Source organism: Periplaneta americana, chromosome 5 (assembly GCF_040183065.1).
Source record: "Periplaneta americana isolate PAMFEO1 chromosome 5, P.americana_PAMFEO1_priV1, whole genome shotgun sequence".
Lineage (NCBI taxonomy): Eukaryota > Metazoa > Arthropoda > Insecta > Blattodea > Blattidae > Periplaneta > Periplaneta americana.
This window is the reverse complement of record NC_091121.1, coordinates 174,346,079-174,364,307: the sequence shown is the minus strand read 5'-3', so window position 1 is coordinate 174,364,307 and position 18,229 is coordinate 174,346,079. Positions and strand designations below refer to the sequence as shown.

Below are 18,229 nucleotides of genomic sequence, written 5' to 3'. Positions count from 1 at the left end.
ATTCAATTTCATTAATTCATTTCATTCAATTTCATTCATTCATTTCATTCATTTATTTCATTCAATTTCATTCAAATTCATTCAATTTCATTCATTCATTTCATTCAATTTCATTCATTCATTTCATTCAATTTCATTCATTCATTTCATTCAATTTCATTCATTCATATCATTCATTCATTCATTTCATCCATTCATTTCATTCAATTTCATTCGTTAATTTCATTCAATTTCATTCATTCATTTCATTCAATTTCATTCATTCATTTCATTCAATTTCATTCATTCATTTCATTCAATTTCATTCATTCATTTCATTCAATTTCATTTATTCATTTCATTCATTCATCCATCCATCCGGACATCTTTTCATGCCTTTTATCCGGATACCACACTTTTTTTATCAGACGTAGTAATACAAGATATTACTGTCAGTCATTTGTGATTATTATTCCTGTAATGTTGAGGACCGATTACACAAGTTGACTGCAGCATCGTACATAGGCCGGAGATGTGAGAGAGTACGAGGAGACTGACTTGGTTTTGCGATCGATTACGCGAATAACAAAGTGCACATAAACAAATCTGGACATCTCTAAAAGTGAATATATGCTACATAGCATTACAAAGATATATTCTTATGTACAGCAGTGGCAGAAAGAACCGGACCGACCCTTGTAGGTGATTTCAGAGCCTTGTTCACTTCAGAGCACGATAGACTAATACAGTACGATTATTTAGTCCCGACAGTCGCCGGAGATGTGCGCATGGGACAGGCGAGTCCATTTAGTTACGCCATGGGGTGTTTGATATATTCACTCGCTTGCATTTACCGACTGCTCGCCCTTATCAATACTCCGGAACACTCCCCTCTCCTCCGATTACTTCCCCTCTTTCGCGCCGCTGAGCTGTCAGGACCAATTAATCGATCTGTAACTAAGACTTTCGGGGTTCGAATCCTGTCTGGGAAGGACACTTTTTTTTGTTCCTTATTCAAATTTATTCCCAATTCTTTTCGATAGCTGGTAAAATTCATGTTCTGGGAATAATAAGTTAATTAAGTAGTAAACTATCGCTGCAATCGAAAAGTATTGGGAATAAATTTGAATAAGGAACAAAAAAATGTTTCCTTCCCAGGCAGGATTCGAACCACGAAAGTCTTAGTTACGAGTCTATCGTGGTCTGGAGTGAACAAGGCTCTAAAATCAGCTACAAGGGTCGGTCCGGATTTTTGCCACTACTGTACCTTTCTTTATGTGCAAAAGAATTATCACAAAATTATTCGTGGTATTGAGTTTCCTCCATTCCTATCTCGTACTACAATATCTCTGTATATAATACTCCTTGTGACCTCATATTTTTGTATTATATAATTTACATGTAATGTTCCTGTCGAATTGAACGGGTTACATCAGCTGCTTGTCTATGCGGATGACGTGAATATGTTAGGAGAAAATCCACAAACGATTAGGGAAAACACGGGAATTTTACTGGAAGCAAGTAAAGACATAGATTTGGAAGTAAATCCCGAAAAGACAAGTATATGATTATGCCTCGTGACGAGAATATTGTACGAAATGGAAATAGAAAATTTGGAAATTTGTCTTTTGAGGAGGTGGAGAAGTTCAAATATCTTGGAGCAACAGTAACAAATATAAATGATACTCGGGAGGAAAGTAAACACAGAATAAATATGGGAAATGCCTGTTATTATTCGGTTGAGAAGCTTCTATCATCCAGCCTGCTGTCAAAAAATCTGAAAGTTAGAATTTATAAAACAGTTATATTACCGGTTGTTCTTTATGGTTGTGACACTTGGACTCTCACTTTGAGAGAGTAACATAGGTTAAGGGTGTTTGAGAATAAGGTGCTTAGGAAAATATTTGGGACTAAGAGGGACGAAGTTAAAGGAGAATGGAGAAAGTTACACAATACAGAACTGCACGCATTGTATTCTTCACATGACATAATTAGGAACATTAATTCCAGACGTTTGAGAAGGGTTGGGCATGTAGTACGTATAGGCGAATCCAGAAATGCATATAGAGTGTTAGTTGGGAGGCCGGAGGGAAAAAGACCTTTAGGGAGACCGCGACGTAGATGGGAAGATAATATTAAAATGGATTTGAGGGAGGTGGGATATGATGATAGAGAATGGATTAATCTTGCTCAGGATAGGGACCAATGGCGGGCTTACGTGAGGGCGGAAATGAACCTCCGGGTTCCTTAAAAGCTAGTAAGTAAGTAAGTAATGTTCCCGTCATTCACTTCAAAACACTCACCAAACTCCGCTGCAAAAATATGCTCCTAAGAACCTTTAACCGTCAACATTATTATTCAGTAGATACACCGTTTCCACATGCTACAGTAGTTACTGGCGAACGGAGTATTCAGCAGGTACACTGTTAATGTAAGCTAGAGTACTGACTGGTGAACGGATAGTAAACTTGAAACCACCGTAACGCACCTTATCGGTCCCAAACTTTACAAGCTTAGTGATGATACAGAACAATGATTTCTGTTTCAGATATTATATGTAGCCACCGCAGATCGAATCTGTACTTTTCTGAGAGCATAACAACACAAACAGGCTTCTGGGGATACCATTGCTCTCAGAAAATATATGCTGTTGCTTTTCCATTCTTGTGTGATTCTGGTTACAACATCATTATGGGAGAATACGTTAATTCAAGGTAAGTAACCGGGAGACTATAACCCTTTTGATGCAACTTAGTTCATGGAGCTGACGACTTTTTAGCATCCCGGAACAACATGAGTTATTCACGCTTAAGCAGCATTGCCTAGTTGTAATGTTAACACTCAATGGCTGTTAGTTATAAGTTAAACATTACATACTTCCTTATAAAATAATGTAGCCACGAAGATGAGACACATGAATTAAGTCGCGTGAAAAACATTACAGCAGAAAACTATATACTGAACGGTTCTCTGGTTTCTTAATTCTTTATTATTAATCACTACAACTGTTACACAGCTACGTCATAGTTTCGTCATTACTTCATTATGAAAGTAATAAAATAACTCTGTACTCGAATAATTTCAGGGAAAAAATGTTCCGGGACCGGGTATCGAACCCGAGACCTTTGGTTAAACGTACCAACGCTCTTCCACTGAGCTACCCTGGAACTCTACCCGACACCGATCCAATTTTTCCCTCTATATCCACAGACCTCAAAGTGGGCTGACAACAGTCAAGCAACCAACATTTGAGTGCACACTAACTCTGTGTGACTTTAAATTGTGGTTTTCTGTTACGTACGTAACTCCCTGTAAAGTTAATTTGAATAATTTCTAGGGAAAAATTGTTCCGAGGCCGGGTATCGAACCCGGGATCTTTGGTTAAACGTACCAACGCTCTCCCACTGAGCTACCCGGGAACTCTACCCGACACCGATCCAATTTTTCCCTCTATGTCCACAGACCTCAAAGTGGGCTGACAACAGTCAAGCAATCAACATTTGAGTGCACACTAACTCTGTGTGACCTTAAATTGTGGTTTTCTGTTACGTACGTAACTCCCTGTAAAGTTAATTTGAATAATTTCGAGGGAAAAATTGTTCCGGGGCCGGGTATCGAAACCGGGACCTTTGGTTAAACGTACCTACGCTCTCCCACGTACCCGGCCCCGGAACAATTTTACCCTCGAAATTATTAAAATTAACTTTACAGGGAGTTATTCCTGAAAGCTTAATTTGCAACTCTTTACTCGGTTATCTGTTGCATCCGATAATGAGCGCTAGTGTGTCGTGCTAAGTATCGATAGTACAACTGGGCCTGATCCATTACCACAAAATATTTGGAATTGTTAAATGTAAATCCTTCAATAACTGTAACAATTGTGACAGTGAAGGATTTACATTTAATTATTCTACATTTAACTTGTCGGAACAAAAATGTCTAAAAAAAACTACGCTATATTTTGGTCAAGGAGTACAGCTACAGTAATATTATTTTAATTATTCTGTGCTATTTAATTTGTTCTTCTGTGTTCTGTGATCACAAGACAACCATAAACATAAAATGAAAATCGATACGAACAACTGTTACAAGGTGGTCTTTTTTTTTCTCTATATACAAAGCTTAAACAAGGGGTTTCGTGTACACAACTACTGCAAAGCAATTCCCATGGATAGTTACAAGCTTTTATACATCCATCGCTTATGCATGGTTTATTAATAAGATCGTTAGTGTATTACATGGAAACGTTAGATTATACTCCCTCTGTCCCATAATAATTGTCCGGTACGCTTTTATTTCTTGTCCCATAATATTTGTCCGATGTCCATAATTTTACTCTGGCGCTTATATAGGAGTAAAATGAAACAAATGAATGAGTAATACAACTGTATTACTCCAGAATCAGTACAAAATTGTCACTCAATTAGCAAAAGAAAAAAATTATTAGTCCGGGATCTGTATAAATTGGCCAGTCATTGAGCCAAAAAAAGAACATGAATACTACTTGTACAGCTTTATGACGCCAGGATCAGTACAAATTGGTTAGTCGTTGAGCCGAAAATAAATACTCCTAGGAATGCAAATTTATTAACTGCAGGAGTAGTACAAATTGACCAAGAAGTGAAACAAAGAAAAACATTCTCCTACGAGTAAAGACGAAAAAACTGCCTGTTAGACCGGGAAGGTTGTCATTCTAACAGCTTGCCTATAACCACAGACCTATTGCTGCAGTGCTACTATAGCCTCGTCGTAAATGTTCCGAGGACACTCCAAGCGGGATGGCAGGATGTTGAGGTGGTCCAGGTGCCCCTTTTGCATATGGGGAATCTTGTTCTTCCCGTCATTGACTTTCATTATTTCAATGAGATTGGACTGTAAAGTGTTGAAGACGTTGTGCTTGTGGCGTGTCAGCTGAGAGAAAGCTGTTTCAATGGCGGCGATCAACTCATCAATAGTTTCTGGAGCTGACTGATGCTGGAGAGACTGAATTGTCCGGAAGTAACCCAGATCGAAAACATTCATATCCAGACTGTTTGGTGGTTGGCACACGAGTTCCAAAGTGATTCCACTGGCTGCTGCAGCGTCCATCCAGGTGCGGTCATTGGGAGCGATATGCGGACGCGCATTATCCTGCTGAACTGACACCTGAATTTTCCCTGTGCGCGGTCCAGGAGGCCATTTTGCATTTACTGTTGGGATTAATTTGGTGATGAGCATGGATCCACTTTCCAAAGACTGCCGCCCCCGTTCCCAAATGCAGCGTGCTGTTCTTTTACTGGCATGACATTTCTCGGCCGCACCTGTTATGGCACCTTTCTTCACTACGTCAGCCGTAGACTAGTGTTTTTCAACAAAAACTCCTATAACGCCTCCGTTCACTGTCTGTAAGGTTCTTGCTACCCCTGTCCCTCACTACCACCAGTTGTGTTCCCAGGATGTCCATGTCTGTTCAAATGTACGTACTCAATGCAGGAGTATGCTCTACTAACGATTTCCAGCTTGCTTTGCTACTCTGGTTTGTATATAGTGCCATACCGGTGAGTTGAAAACCAATACCCACTTTCGGTAATCTTCTGGGTGGTGTGTGTTGCTTGTCTCAATAAAATCACGTCATTGCTCTGCATAACCTTGTACACTGATCTACAGCGCTTCTCCTCATGCGTGCACTTCTCGTTTGCCCCGTCGCCTGTAATTACTGTAATACCATTTCGGCGTACCGGACAATTATTATGGGACAGAGGGAGTAGCTCGTATTCTTTCTTCAAAGTGATTTTGAATTTGATGAACCGACAGTGTTGACACATATTAATCATAAATAAATACACATTATTCGATAGAAGATATAAATATGCTGAAGTTTAATACACTGTGCGGATACATACACATTAAAACAAACACACAACTTCTAGTAAATGAACCATCCCACCGGTCCACACCTGTGGAGTAACGGTCAACGCGTCTGGCCGCGAAACCAGGTGGCCCGGGTTCGAATCCCCGTCGGGGCAAGTTACCTGGTTGAGGTTTTTTCCGGGGTTTTCCCTAAACCCAATACGAGCAAATGCTGGGTAACTTTCGGTGCTGGATTTTTATTTTAGTTTTTATTTTTATTTTAGTAGGTTATTTTACGACGCTTTATCAACAGCTTTGGTTATTTAGCGTCTGAGTGAGATGAAGGTGATAATGCCGGTGAAATGAGTCCGGGGTCGAGCACCGTAAGTTATCCATTTTATGTACGTATTTTATGCAATTCTATAAGATACTGAATTGATAAATCTGTGTATCTGAGTTCTTTAAAACTGAGAGCCAATTTCCTTACATCTCAAAATTATGTACGAGTATGTTTCTATCTCCTTGCTTGCCTATCTGTCTGTTAATCTCACCATCTGCCGACATTTACTTGATTAAATTAAAAATATTTTCATTTATGGCCTTTCTTGGTATTCCCAAGAAACTAGTTCGATTAATTAAAATGTGTGTCAGTGAAACCTAGAGCAGAGTCCGTTTAGGCTTTTCCAATTCAATGCAGGCTAAAGCAACGAGATGCACTATAACCTTTACTTTTTTAACTTTGCTCTAGAATATGCCATTAGGAAAGTGCAAGATAACAGAGAGGGTTTGGAATTGAACGGGTTACATCAGCTTCTTGTCTATGCGGATGACGTGAATATGTTAAGAGAAAATCCACAAACTATTATGGGAAACACAGAAATTTTACTTGAAGCAAGTGAAGAGATAGGTTTGGAAGTAAATCCCGAAAAGACAAAGTATATGATTTTGTCTCGTGACCAGAATATTGTACAAAACAAAAATATAAAAATTGGAAATTTATTCTTTGAAGAGGTAGAAAAATTGAAATATCTTCGATCAACAGTAACAAATATAAACGATACTCGTGGGGGAAATTAAACGCAGAATAAATATGAGAAATGCGTGTTATTATTCGGTTGAGAAGCTTTTACCATCCAGTGTGCTCTCAAAAAAGCTGAAAGTTAGAATTATGAAACAATTGTATTACCGGTTCTTCTGTATGGTTGTGAAACTTGGACTCTCACTTTGAGAGAGGAACAGAGGTTAAGGGTGTTTGAGAATAAGGTGCTTAGACAAATATTTGGGGCTAAAGGCTGGTTCACAATAAACCGGGAATGAAAACGACAACGAGAACGAGAACGGAAATATTGTTAAAATAAATGTATTTAAATATGAGCATTCACAATTAACTATTGTGAACGGTCACATTTAAATACACGTATTTTAACATTATTTCCGTTCTCGTTCTCGTTGTCGTTTTGGTTCCCGGTTTATTGTGAACCGGCCTTAAGAGGGATGAAGTTACAGGGGAATGGAGAAAGTTACACAACGCAGAATTGCATGTATTGTATTCTCCACCTGTCATAATTAGGGACGTTAAATCCAGACGTTTGAGATGGGCAGAAAATGTAGACATATGGGCGAAACTAGAAATGCATATAGGGTGTTAGTTGGAAGGCCAGAGAAAATAAGACGTTTAGGGAGGCCGAGACGTAGATAGGAGAATAATATTAAAATGGATTTGAGTGAGATGAGATATGATGGTACGTATTGGATTAATCTTCCTCAGGTTAGGGACGAATGGCGGGCTTATGTGAGGGCGGCAATGAATCTCCGGGTTGTTTAAAAGACCTAAGTATAAGTATAATGGCCTATGAATAATAATTTATACTAAATACTATGATGGAGTGGAATGAAATTTCTCAAAGGCGACCTTTCATAATCTCTTAGCGATAACCCTCAAACTAGGCGCATTCCCATATTCACACCGGCTGACTATGGTACGGTTCGTTGCATCTCACTCCTCCCTAGGCCAGATTCTTCCATGCGTCGCCAACCCGCGATCGGGGAATGCTATGGAATGATGAAATGGAGGAATGTTGACGGAAGATCTGACCTGATCGTTTGTACAAGACATGCTTATCGTCTATAAAAAAATATCTAACCTTGTCAATGAAATAGGTACTAAACCTAGCCAATTGTGCAAGGCAAGCTTATTGCCTACAGAAAACATCTAACCATGTCACTGAAATAGGAACTAAACCAAGCCAAGCTAACCTAATCGTTTGTGAAAAACATATTTATCGCCTATACAAAACATCTAATCTTGTCACTCAAATAGGAACTAAACCCAACCAAGCTAACCTAACCGTTTGTGAAATTCCTACACAAAACATCTAATCATGTCAATGACATAGGAACTAAACCAAGCCAAGCAAACCTAATCGTTTGTGAAAAGGCATATTTATCGCCTATACAAAACATCTAACCATGTCACTGAAATAGGAACTAAACTAAGCCAAGCAAACCTAATCGTTTGTTAAAGGCATATTTATCACCTACACAAAACATCTAACCATGTCACTGAAATAGGAACTTAACCTAGCCAAGCAAACCTAATCGTTCGTGAAAAGGCATATTTATGGCCTACACAAAACATCTAACCATGTCACTGAAATAGGAACTAAACCAAGCCAAGCAAACCTAATCGTTTGTGAAAAGCATAATTATCGCCTACACAAAACATCTAACCATGTCACAGAAATAGGAACTAAACCAAGCCAAGCTAACCTAATCGTTTGTGAAAAGCATGCTTATCGCCTACATAAAACACCTAACCATGTCACTGAAATAGGAACTAAACCAAGCCAAGCTAACCTAATCGTTTGTGAAAAGCATGCTTATCGCCTACATAAAACACCTAACCATGTCACTGAAATAGGAACTAAACCAAGCCAAGCAAACCTAATCGTTTGTGAAAAGCATGCTTATCGCCTACAGAAAACACCTAACCATGTCACTGAAACAGGAACTAAACCAAGCCAAGCTAACCTAATCGTTTGTCAAATGCCTACACAAAACATCTAATCATGTCAATGAAATAGGAACTTAACCAAGCCAAGGAAACCTAATCGTTTGTGAAAAGCATGCTTATCGCCTACATAAAACATCTAATCTTGTCACTGAAATTAGGACTAAACCAAGTCAAGCAGACCTAATTAAATGTACAAGGCATGGTTATTGCCTTCACAAAATATCTAATCTTGTCACTGAAATTAGGACTAAACCAAGTCAAGCAGACCTAATCAAATGTACAAGGCATGGTTATTGCCTTCACAAAATATCTAATCTTGTCACTGAAATAGGGAATAAACCAAGTCCATCTAACACAGGAGTGCTCAATCTTATGAATACTGCAGCCCAATACTTAAAAAATGTTCTTTTGGAGGGCCGCAGACATCCTCCAATAATAAATAATTTACATAAATGTCTTACTAATTAGTGATTACTGTAATTTATAGTAATTAATAATACAAGTCTGTTCAAATATATTTTTTTTAATTTTAAGTTTGAAACTTTACTATCGGGCCGCATCAAACATAGTGGCGGGCCGCGGGTTGTGCACCGCAGATATAACCTAATCGTTTATAGAAGGCTATTGCTTGTTTGCTTTAATGGCATTGGGCCTGAAACACAGTGAATAAACTCGCAGCACCAATGTATCTATAAGTCCCTATTTACACTTGCTATTTGTCGCGCAACATCAAGCGCTTTCTGTCGGCTATATGTAGCATCACCGTTTACACTTGGCAGATTTCTCGTCCACAAGTCGACGCAAGTTGTCGAGCAACGTCCTCAACGAGTTAGAAAGAGAAGACTATAGAGTGGCCATGTTGTCCTGTACAGCGCTCTTTGCGGTGCCACCGCGAAACACGGCAGATCTGAGCTAAGCGCCCACCTTTGTAAAAATTCGTCTGCTTACAATGTTGTATAACGGAGGTAAGAAGTACAAAAAAACGAAGAAAAAACATGCCTGTTGTATGTGCTGCATATAACTACAATGTCAAAAGGAAAAAGACAACTGATATATCATTTTTCATGTAAATTTTATGAAGTTAAGTCCACAGTTTTGTTAATTAGCAGCATTTTTTTTTTCATGCATAAATGTGTAACAACGCCCGGCATAAACAAAATAAATGGTTCACTGGTAATGTACTTAAACTAAATACGGATAAAACCAATACAATTGCGTTTCAGACCCAGTGAAAAACAAATAGCAATACAATATTAAAACTGTATTTCGACACCGGCATCCTTTATTTTTGCTCCTTCTGTCCCTACTGCTTATACAAGAAGACGATGAGCTGTAGCTTATAAGAAGTAGGCCTATTTCAAAGACAAATGATTAATCAAATAAATGGTACACTAGTAATAAAGTTAAACTAAATACGGATATAACCGCTACAATTCCGTTTCAAACCTAGTAATAGCAATCAAATATTAAAATTGTATTTCGACACTCGCATCCAAAATAACGCAAAACTCTAGGGTAGGTCGTATTGTTGTTAGTATTTTGACTGGAAGGACATGAAAGAATATAATTGAGCACCCACGTGCAGTAACGGGGTAAGTATGAATATATTTCGTAACTACTTACCCCATTATTGTACGTGGGTGCTCAATTATACACTAATAATTATCTGTGGTGCCACAGCCCTTGAAAGGCTCAGACAGACCAGCCGGCTGTTGGCCTCACGTTCACATTTCGATAATAATTATACTTTACTGTAACAAAAAAACTGAAAGCATGTTTTGTCATGTTTCACCCACGTTACAAGCTTGGAGGTAAAGGTTGTTTACTACAGATAGGGCCTACTTTCATTCTATATCTTATGGTAGAGTAAATAGTTTTGCAAAGTGTAGAGACTGGGAAAACAATTTAATAAAATCATCTGAATCGTACTCGTTCATTTTATAGGCAATCTTGCAGGTCGCATTTAAAAGAACCTAGGAATATTAACATTTTTTTCAGTATATTTGCTAGGACTTCTTGTCATACTACATGACAATTTTGCTTAGGTTATTCTTTTAAGCATTCCTTCTAGGAATAGCTCAAGTGTTTTAAATTTAGCGTACATAAGTTTAGATTAAGTTCCTAGCACGTATTTGACGAAATACTAGGCTTTTCCACTTCAGTTTAACTGATTTAAGCAAACGAAATTAAGACAGCTGACGATTCTAATGTCAGTTATCACCACGCCCACTTTGTTTTGGGCGCATAAGTTCATTACCGACGGTCGTTCAATTTTCTTCAAACATGGCGGCGCAATGACCACTCTATATCTTTCTCTTTCTAACTCGTTGAACGTCCTATATCAAGCGCTTTCTGTCGGCTAAATGTAGTATCACCGTTCACTCTTGGCAGATTTCTCGTCTGCTACTCGAGGCTACTTGTAGAGCTAGAGCAACGTATGATTGATGTGGTGAGCATTTTAAATGAACAGAATGGATTAGAACAATATAAAAGCAGCTGTTTTAGCTTCTGCAGGTTCAAGTGTTTTGTTAGCTTGCACTAATGAGAAGCAAAAGAAAAAAAAACAAAAACAAAACAAAGAGAGACTGGAAAAGGAAATGGATATCCAGAAGGCAGGAGAAAGAGTTATTCCATGTTCTCAGTAGATATTTCAAACTGGAACAAAATTGTCCAATAGATATTTATTGTATTAAAATGAATTGTAAGTTTAAATTTTTTCTTGCATATTGACTCCTGATGTTCTTTATTTTTGTTTTGATGTCGGAGGGAATAGTATTGGGACGAACAGACTCCAAATTTTTACAAATAAACTTCAGTGCATTTTCCCTCCGAATCATATTGTGATAGTCCTTACTTCTGATGTCATATAAGCATGGACATTGCTCTTAAAGCTCGATTAATTTCATTACTTGGTTTTTGTTCCACTCTGACATGATGCTACAATGCTCGCGGGAACAGAGAAACAGCTGATTAAAAGTTGTCTGCTACTGCTTTTCCGAACCATGTTCGGGTCCTGTCGCGTGAATTCAGCTGGCCCACCTACGGAAATATCGCACAGAATTAAGTCGGAAGTCTAGAGGACCAGATAGTATTGCTACAGAGATTCTTAAATTAGGTTCCGAGGCCATAATTCCATACTTAATGCGTATATTTCATGTTTCCATAAACAATGCAGCTATTCCATGTGACTGGAAATCAGCTATAGTTGTACTCATACATAAAGGTGGAAATAAATTATATGTCGGAAACTACAGACAGATTAGCCTTACATCTGTCGTATGTAAATTCATAGAGCATTTGATATCGGATTATATTCGTCATGTTCTAAATGCGAAAGACTGGTTTTACAACCGCCAGCATGGTTTTAGGGAAGGCTTCTCATGTGATAGTCAAATTACGTCGCTGGTTCAGGATCTAGCTGAAGAGGTAGATAGAGGCGGAAGAATCGATGCAGTTGTGATTGATTTTTCGAAAGCATTTGATTTGGTACCACATGACATATTAATATATAAGTTAAGTAGGCTAGGAATAGATAAAAGAGTGGTGCTATAGAACCAAGAATTCTTGAAAGGTAGAACTCAGAGAGTTAGAGTAGGTCATGAAATATCGGAAATTGGAAATATAAATTCAGGTGTGTCACAGGGCAGCGTTCTGGGTCCATTACTTTTTATAATATACGTAAATGACCTATGCCAGAATATTACATCAAATGTGAGGCTATTTGCAGATCACTGCATTATCTATAGATAGATTTGAAATAATTCAGATGTAGATGCTATTCAAACAGACTTGAATAAAATTTATAACTGGGCGTTAATGCATAGGATGAAAGTAAATGGTTCTAAAAGTAAATCTATAACATTTTGTAAAACCCGAGACGAAACTAGTCTTAATTACGAATTCAGTGGTGTTGTAATTCCGCAAGAACAATGTTGTAAATACCTAGGAGTGTATTTAAACTCCAAACTTTCTTGGGGATAGCATGTTGATAATGTTACGGGTAAAGCATGGAGGGCACTTCACTTTATTATGAGAATCTTGAGAAAGGCTAGCCCCAAATCGAGGGAAATAGCATATCTAACGTTAGTGCGACCGTTAATGGAATACGGAACTACATGTTGGGATCCCTATAGAATATATCAGATAAACTCCTTAGAAAGAATCCAGTATAGGGCAGCTAAATTTGTTAAAGGTAAAAGAGAAGATGGGAACGATACGATAAAAGAACTTAAATGGGAAACTTTGGAAAACAGACGTAGGAAAACTAGAATAACATCATTGTATAGAGCACATCTAGGTCAGAAAGCATGGGTAGACATAACGGCTCGGTTAGGAAAGCCAACGCACTATGGTAGGAACGATCATGATTTTAAAATCAAATGTAGGAAACAGAAAACGGATGTAGGTAAATTCTCATTTTTAAATAGAACTATAAATGATTGGAATGACCTACCTGCAGCGGTCTTTGAGGGCTGTCCTTCCTTAAGGAGATTCAAGAATAATTTAAAAAGTTGTGTATAAAGTGCAAATTAAAATTAAGGCGACATTTAACATTTAATTTTTTAAGGTGACATGTATTTATTTAGCCTGACGAGTTACTTCCGTGGTTTGAATTGTAAATTATTTAAAAATAGCGTGTAAGTGGGTCTTAGACTAGAAATGTTTAGTTTAAATGTAGTTCTGTTTATAAGTACAGTATGCATAAGGGTGTAATTATTTGACTTATTTGAACTGTTGTATCAGTGAAGCGAGGTGAGTCAGTGAAGTTATGGTTTTACAGTGCAGTGAATAGTTCCGATCAGTGATAATTTATAGCGTCAATGAAATGTGTTCTATAGTGTCAGTGAAATGTGTGCTAAAGTGTCAGTGAAATGCGTCATAGTGCCACTACAGTGAGTGAGATGAGAATAAAGTGAAAGACTACTGAAACTTATGTAGGGCCTGTACATAATAATGTAGGTTGTAATGTAAAATTAGGTATTTTATTTATGTTTTATTATTATTGTGTTAAATTATATTGTGTATTCTTATTGTATTGTGTATTGTAAATATTGCTTATCATTTCTTTATTGTGTATTGTTTATATTGTGTATACCACTGCCATCGATTGCATGCCCACTTGCAGTGTAAATAAATACATACATACAAATAGAAACAGCTTCTACCCAGCAGATGTCGAAAGGGAAGAAACGAAATCCGTACTGCGCATGCACCCGCGCTATAAGTCGAATGACATTAAGCTAGTGTAAATAGGGACTAACAGCGGAGCACAGAGGACTGTGTCCTTACTTGCGGCAACTACAGGTAAAGTACATGGTATAGCGACTCAAGTAGCATTAAGGCCCGGTTGCAGAAACGCAAATCAAATCAGTCCCTGATCGCCAGTCAGTTGATGTCTGATTTATTTGATTGTTCGTTGCGTTGCACAAACGTGAATCTCCAATCAACTTGTCTCAATTTACTAATTGCTGATTTGGGAAAGAAATACATTTGACAACAGCGCTATTTAGCAACCACAGCCAATTTGATGCTCTTTAAAAGTCGCGAAACGAATGCATCAAGTGGGCGGTGACTAGGAAAACAAGTGAATGTTTTGCTGGTTTGTTGCTTTTTGTAGAAAGGAAACAGGCGGATTCTATTTGTATATATACTACAATATAGTGAAAAAAAAATGAAGCAAAAAGAAAAAAAAAACGTGAGGGGGCTTCTGTTGTGGGATTTGCTAGGGGAGTCGACAAGAAATTGGAATATGCATAGCCTCCATAACCTAAAATAATTCCATTTCCCATATCTCTGTTTACAAATTGAGCTCGTAACCTACTCATTAAAAATATTGTGTTGTCATGGGTAGAACCCTGCCAACGAGCTACAACATTCCAGAATTTCAATGATGATGTAAACTACATATTACTTGTATATTCACAGAAAAGAAACCTTTTCTATTTCGATAAAGTTCGGCATCATTTCAACCAGGTGATTGGACGGGGATGTGAGCAGTCTATACAACCAATATTAGGCTAAACTTGGAAATCCTGACATGGCTGAAAATTCTCTCTGGATTTCAAATCGTTCCTTGTTTGAAGTTTGGGAATTTATGAGACCCTGCCATAACAAAGCAATTTCATACGTAACATTCCTAACTACTCGGAAAATAGTTGATTTGTGGACCCTAACAAGATAACCCAAGACCATCTGAAAAATTCCAACAGCATAAAATCTCAGCATTATTAGAACTTGGTTCATAGGAGAAAATGAAAGGTTTCGATTTGTCTGTCTGCATATAGGCCTATTTGTTTCAATTTTTGAAAGTAAAAAAACACACGAATCCTTACTTAACCTAAATCTTTGCTCAGATTCTGTCATTACACATAAAGACATTTCATGTCCATCACGGAAACGCCTTCTTCTTAATAATATTTTTTTTTTCATTCTAAAATTTCTTCATCAGAAGAATCCATTACGTCGAAAACAATATTGTTACGCTATAACTATTTACTATATAATTACAGTAACTGCATTACAAACAGAACAACATTAATAGCCTACTTGATCGATGATCAGTGACTTGACCAGCAAAAATCTGTTGATCAAATCTAATGGAAGACTGATCTCCGATCAAACACTGATTGTTCTTTCTGCAACAGAAATAGAACTGATGGCCAATCAAACCCTCCTTGATTGCCAATCATATTTTGATCGGTGTTTCTGCAACCGGGCCTAAATATGTTCTAGACCTTGATCGACTTGCAAAACCTTCTTTACGATAAGTTAATACAGGTTTATCTCTTTTACAGTGCACGGGGCATATACAGAGTGGACACAAATGGCAAGTCCCCTTTTGCGATTGGAAAGCACAGAATCTCACCGCTCACTGGACGTCATTAAAATCTTGATACTCTACAGCAATACCCTACACAAGATAAACAGTCATTATTCACATTCCTTTATCTTTATTGTAGGTATCAGACATGAATTGTCTTTTGCAATATATTGACTCTTGTTCCAAAAAGTGGTTTTGACATATTTTGCAGCTGGGAAAATGCTTTGAACAAACGCAACACTTTCTAAAGCAGTTCTTGGACAAGTCAGAAACAGAGATAATACGATTCGGAAACATGCTGACTCTCAAACCTTTTCTTCCTGGATAATACCAGGAGAAACAAAGGATCGGTACATAGTACAGTTCTTTATTTTTCGGCAAAGTGTGATCTGTCAGTAAGATGTGATGTCTTCAACTTGTTTTGTACTCTGAGTCTGTAATTTATAAGTAAATAATTGCAAAGTAAGTTGTTAACTGTGAGAGTTGTAGTTTGTTTAACACGCACACATAAATTAATTCGAAGTTCACGTGGTGCGCCCAGTTCTGCATCTCTCTAGATCAGGCCTGCACAAGGTTTGCGCTCTCCGAGCCGGCTCAGAGCTCATGAGCGGAATGCAGATATTAGCTGCGCTCTGTATAAGGGTGGACTGGAAGAAGAGGTGATTTCATACAAAATATACACAAAAAAAAGTACTTTTACGAATGTTTATGAAATGAATTTCCGTTCAGTGTTTGCAAAACTATCTTGGGCTATTATTAATTAATAAAAAAATATTTATTTTACAGAAATAATATAAATTCTATAGCTACTTAAATGTACAATATCATTTTGTGCGAGATCGTGCGTATTTGCTTGCTTTCCGCACAGAACCAATACGCGGTAAGTGTGAAATACCACATTCAGTATTCCCAACGTAACACACATAACAATTTCCCTCTTCTTACCGCTTAAGCGCCATATTCATTTTATTGCTTTAGGCTTTTAACATATTATTTTTAGAGACTTTTAACATAGTAATAATTATAAATTGGAAACTTACCACTGCAATTTCACCTAAATTGCAATGTCAATTATTGTTTTTAAATATTTGCAAAAATTAAGTAAACTCTACAACACCACAAAAGTTACTGCATTTGTAATGCAAGTAACATTAAGGAAGGCGTGAAAAAATCAACAAGATTCCAGATGCCGATGTTATTACTGCAATATGTCATATAAATAATATTGTTAAAATATTAAAATGAAAAATAAATCGTTACATAACCTTACCGTTTGTTTTAAGTACGCATTTATAGACTGGGGAAAAAAAAAGACAGACGTACATCACGGCCTGCTGGAGTATAGTAAACACAGAAAACATTTTATAGCAACAATGTTGAAGATAGATATATTTGTTTTCCAAAGTTGCCGTCATTGAATAGAAACCAAGATGGAGATTTCATTGCAACTAATTAGAAATTCGTCTTTCAGGTATGTAATAAACGATCTTCGCACAAAATAATGTACGATACACGAGCGGTATGTTTGTTTTCATGTTCTCGGAAATTAAAAAAGCTCAACTACGTTTCGCTTTTTCAATCTTTTCCTCGAACATGAAAACGTCAACACACCGCTCTTGTAACGCATATTACTATTGTTACATTTTTATTTACCAGTACATCAAAACGAGGTTTTATGCTGTTGGCAGCTGAAAGAAACATTAGCCTACTGATCGTAATGAAACATCAGTTACAGATGTTCGATGTCTGCATTTATTAAAGTTGATTATAGAAAACAGTTGCTCACATATTATATAAATGTTAAGCCAAGCATAGCAATCATTTTCACAGTCAGCCTGTGTAGTCCTGGATATTATTGCTAATGTTTAGTCTTGTAAAACTCAACCAGTCTAGTAGTATTATTCAAACGATCTTTAGCCCTTAGGTCTCATTGCAGATCAATAAATTCAAGCTGTAAATCGTTAAGTGTTAAATGTTATGTTCCGTCTGTTAGATTCCGCCATACTATACTGTAGCAGTAGGAAAGCAACGTGAAACAGTTACTGAGAATAGGCCTACACACTGCACTCCGCTAGGTAACTGAGTGGTCGTTTCCCTCTCCTCTACCCATAGCAAGTCTATGTCATTCTGACGTATCATCCTCTCCGTTTCGGCGAGCGGTAAACACGGCTCTCCTGCTCCCGCTCCGAAGGAGCGCGCGCGCTCGTTGAGCGCTATTTGTGCAGGTATGCTCTCTAGATCATGCCCACGTCAAGAGTTAGATCCTGGAAGGTTCAGGTGCTTTTTATGGAAATAGTCATCTAGAAACCACCATCTTTGCCATATGTCAATTTCTGGGCAAACCGCGAGGAATACCCACCATGGCGGATAGCCTGTACGGCGTCACATAAACAGAATTGGTGCCCTACTTTCCAAGTCCTATACAACATAAGGGGAATTATGGAGAGTGTTGATGAAATAAAGAAAAACGGCACAACCTTGGCTCTGTCAGCTCAAGTAACGTGTGACCAGCGTATAGGTAACTAAGTATGGACACTTCGCGTAGGTACCTTTGATGTAGCAGGATTGATTTCAATGATTTTCAAGCC

The 18,229-nt window shown here is 37.7% G+C and overlaps 1 protein-coding gene across 1 annotated transcript in view; it reads left to right on the top strand.

The window, feature by feature from the left end:
* LOC138700554 (pancreatic triacylglycerol lipase-like) overlaps positions 1 to 16,915 on the top strand; it is a 50,009-nt gene extending 33,094 nt beyond the window's left edge. Inside the window, exons 7-8 of the mRNA XM_069827139.1 lie at positions 2,528 to 2,693; positions 15,616 to 16,915. Coding sequence (XP_069683240.1) covers positions 2,528 to 2,693; positions 15,616 to 15,706 — 257 coding nt within the window. The 3' untranslated portion in view covers positions 15,707 to 16,915. The remainder of the gene's footprint in view (positions 1 to 2,527; positions 2,694 to 15,615) is intronic.
* The last annotated feature ends 1,314 nt before the right edge of the window (positions 16,916 to 18,229 follow it).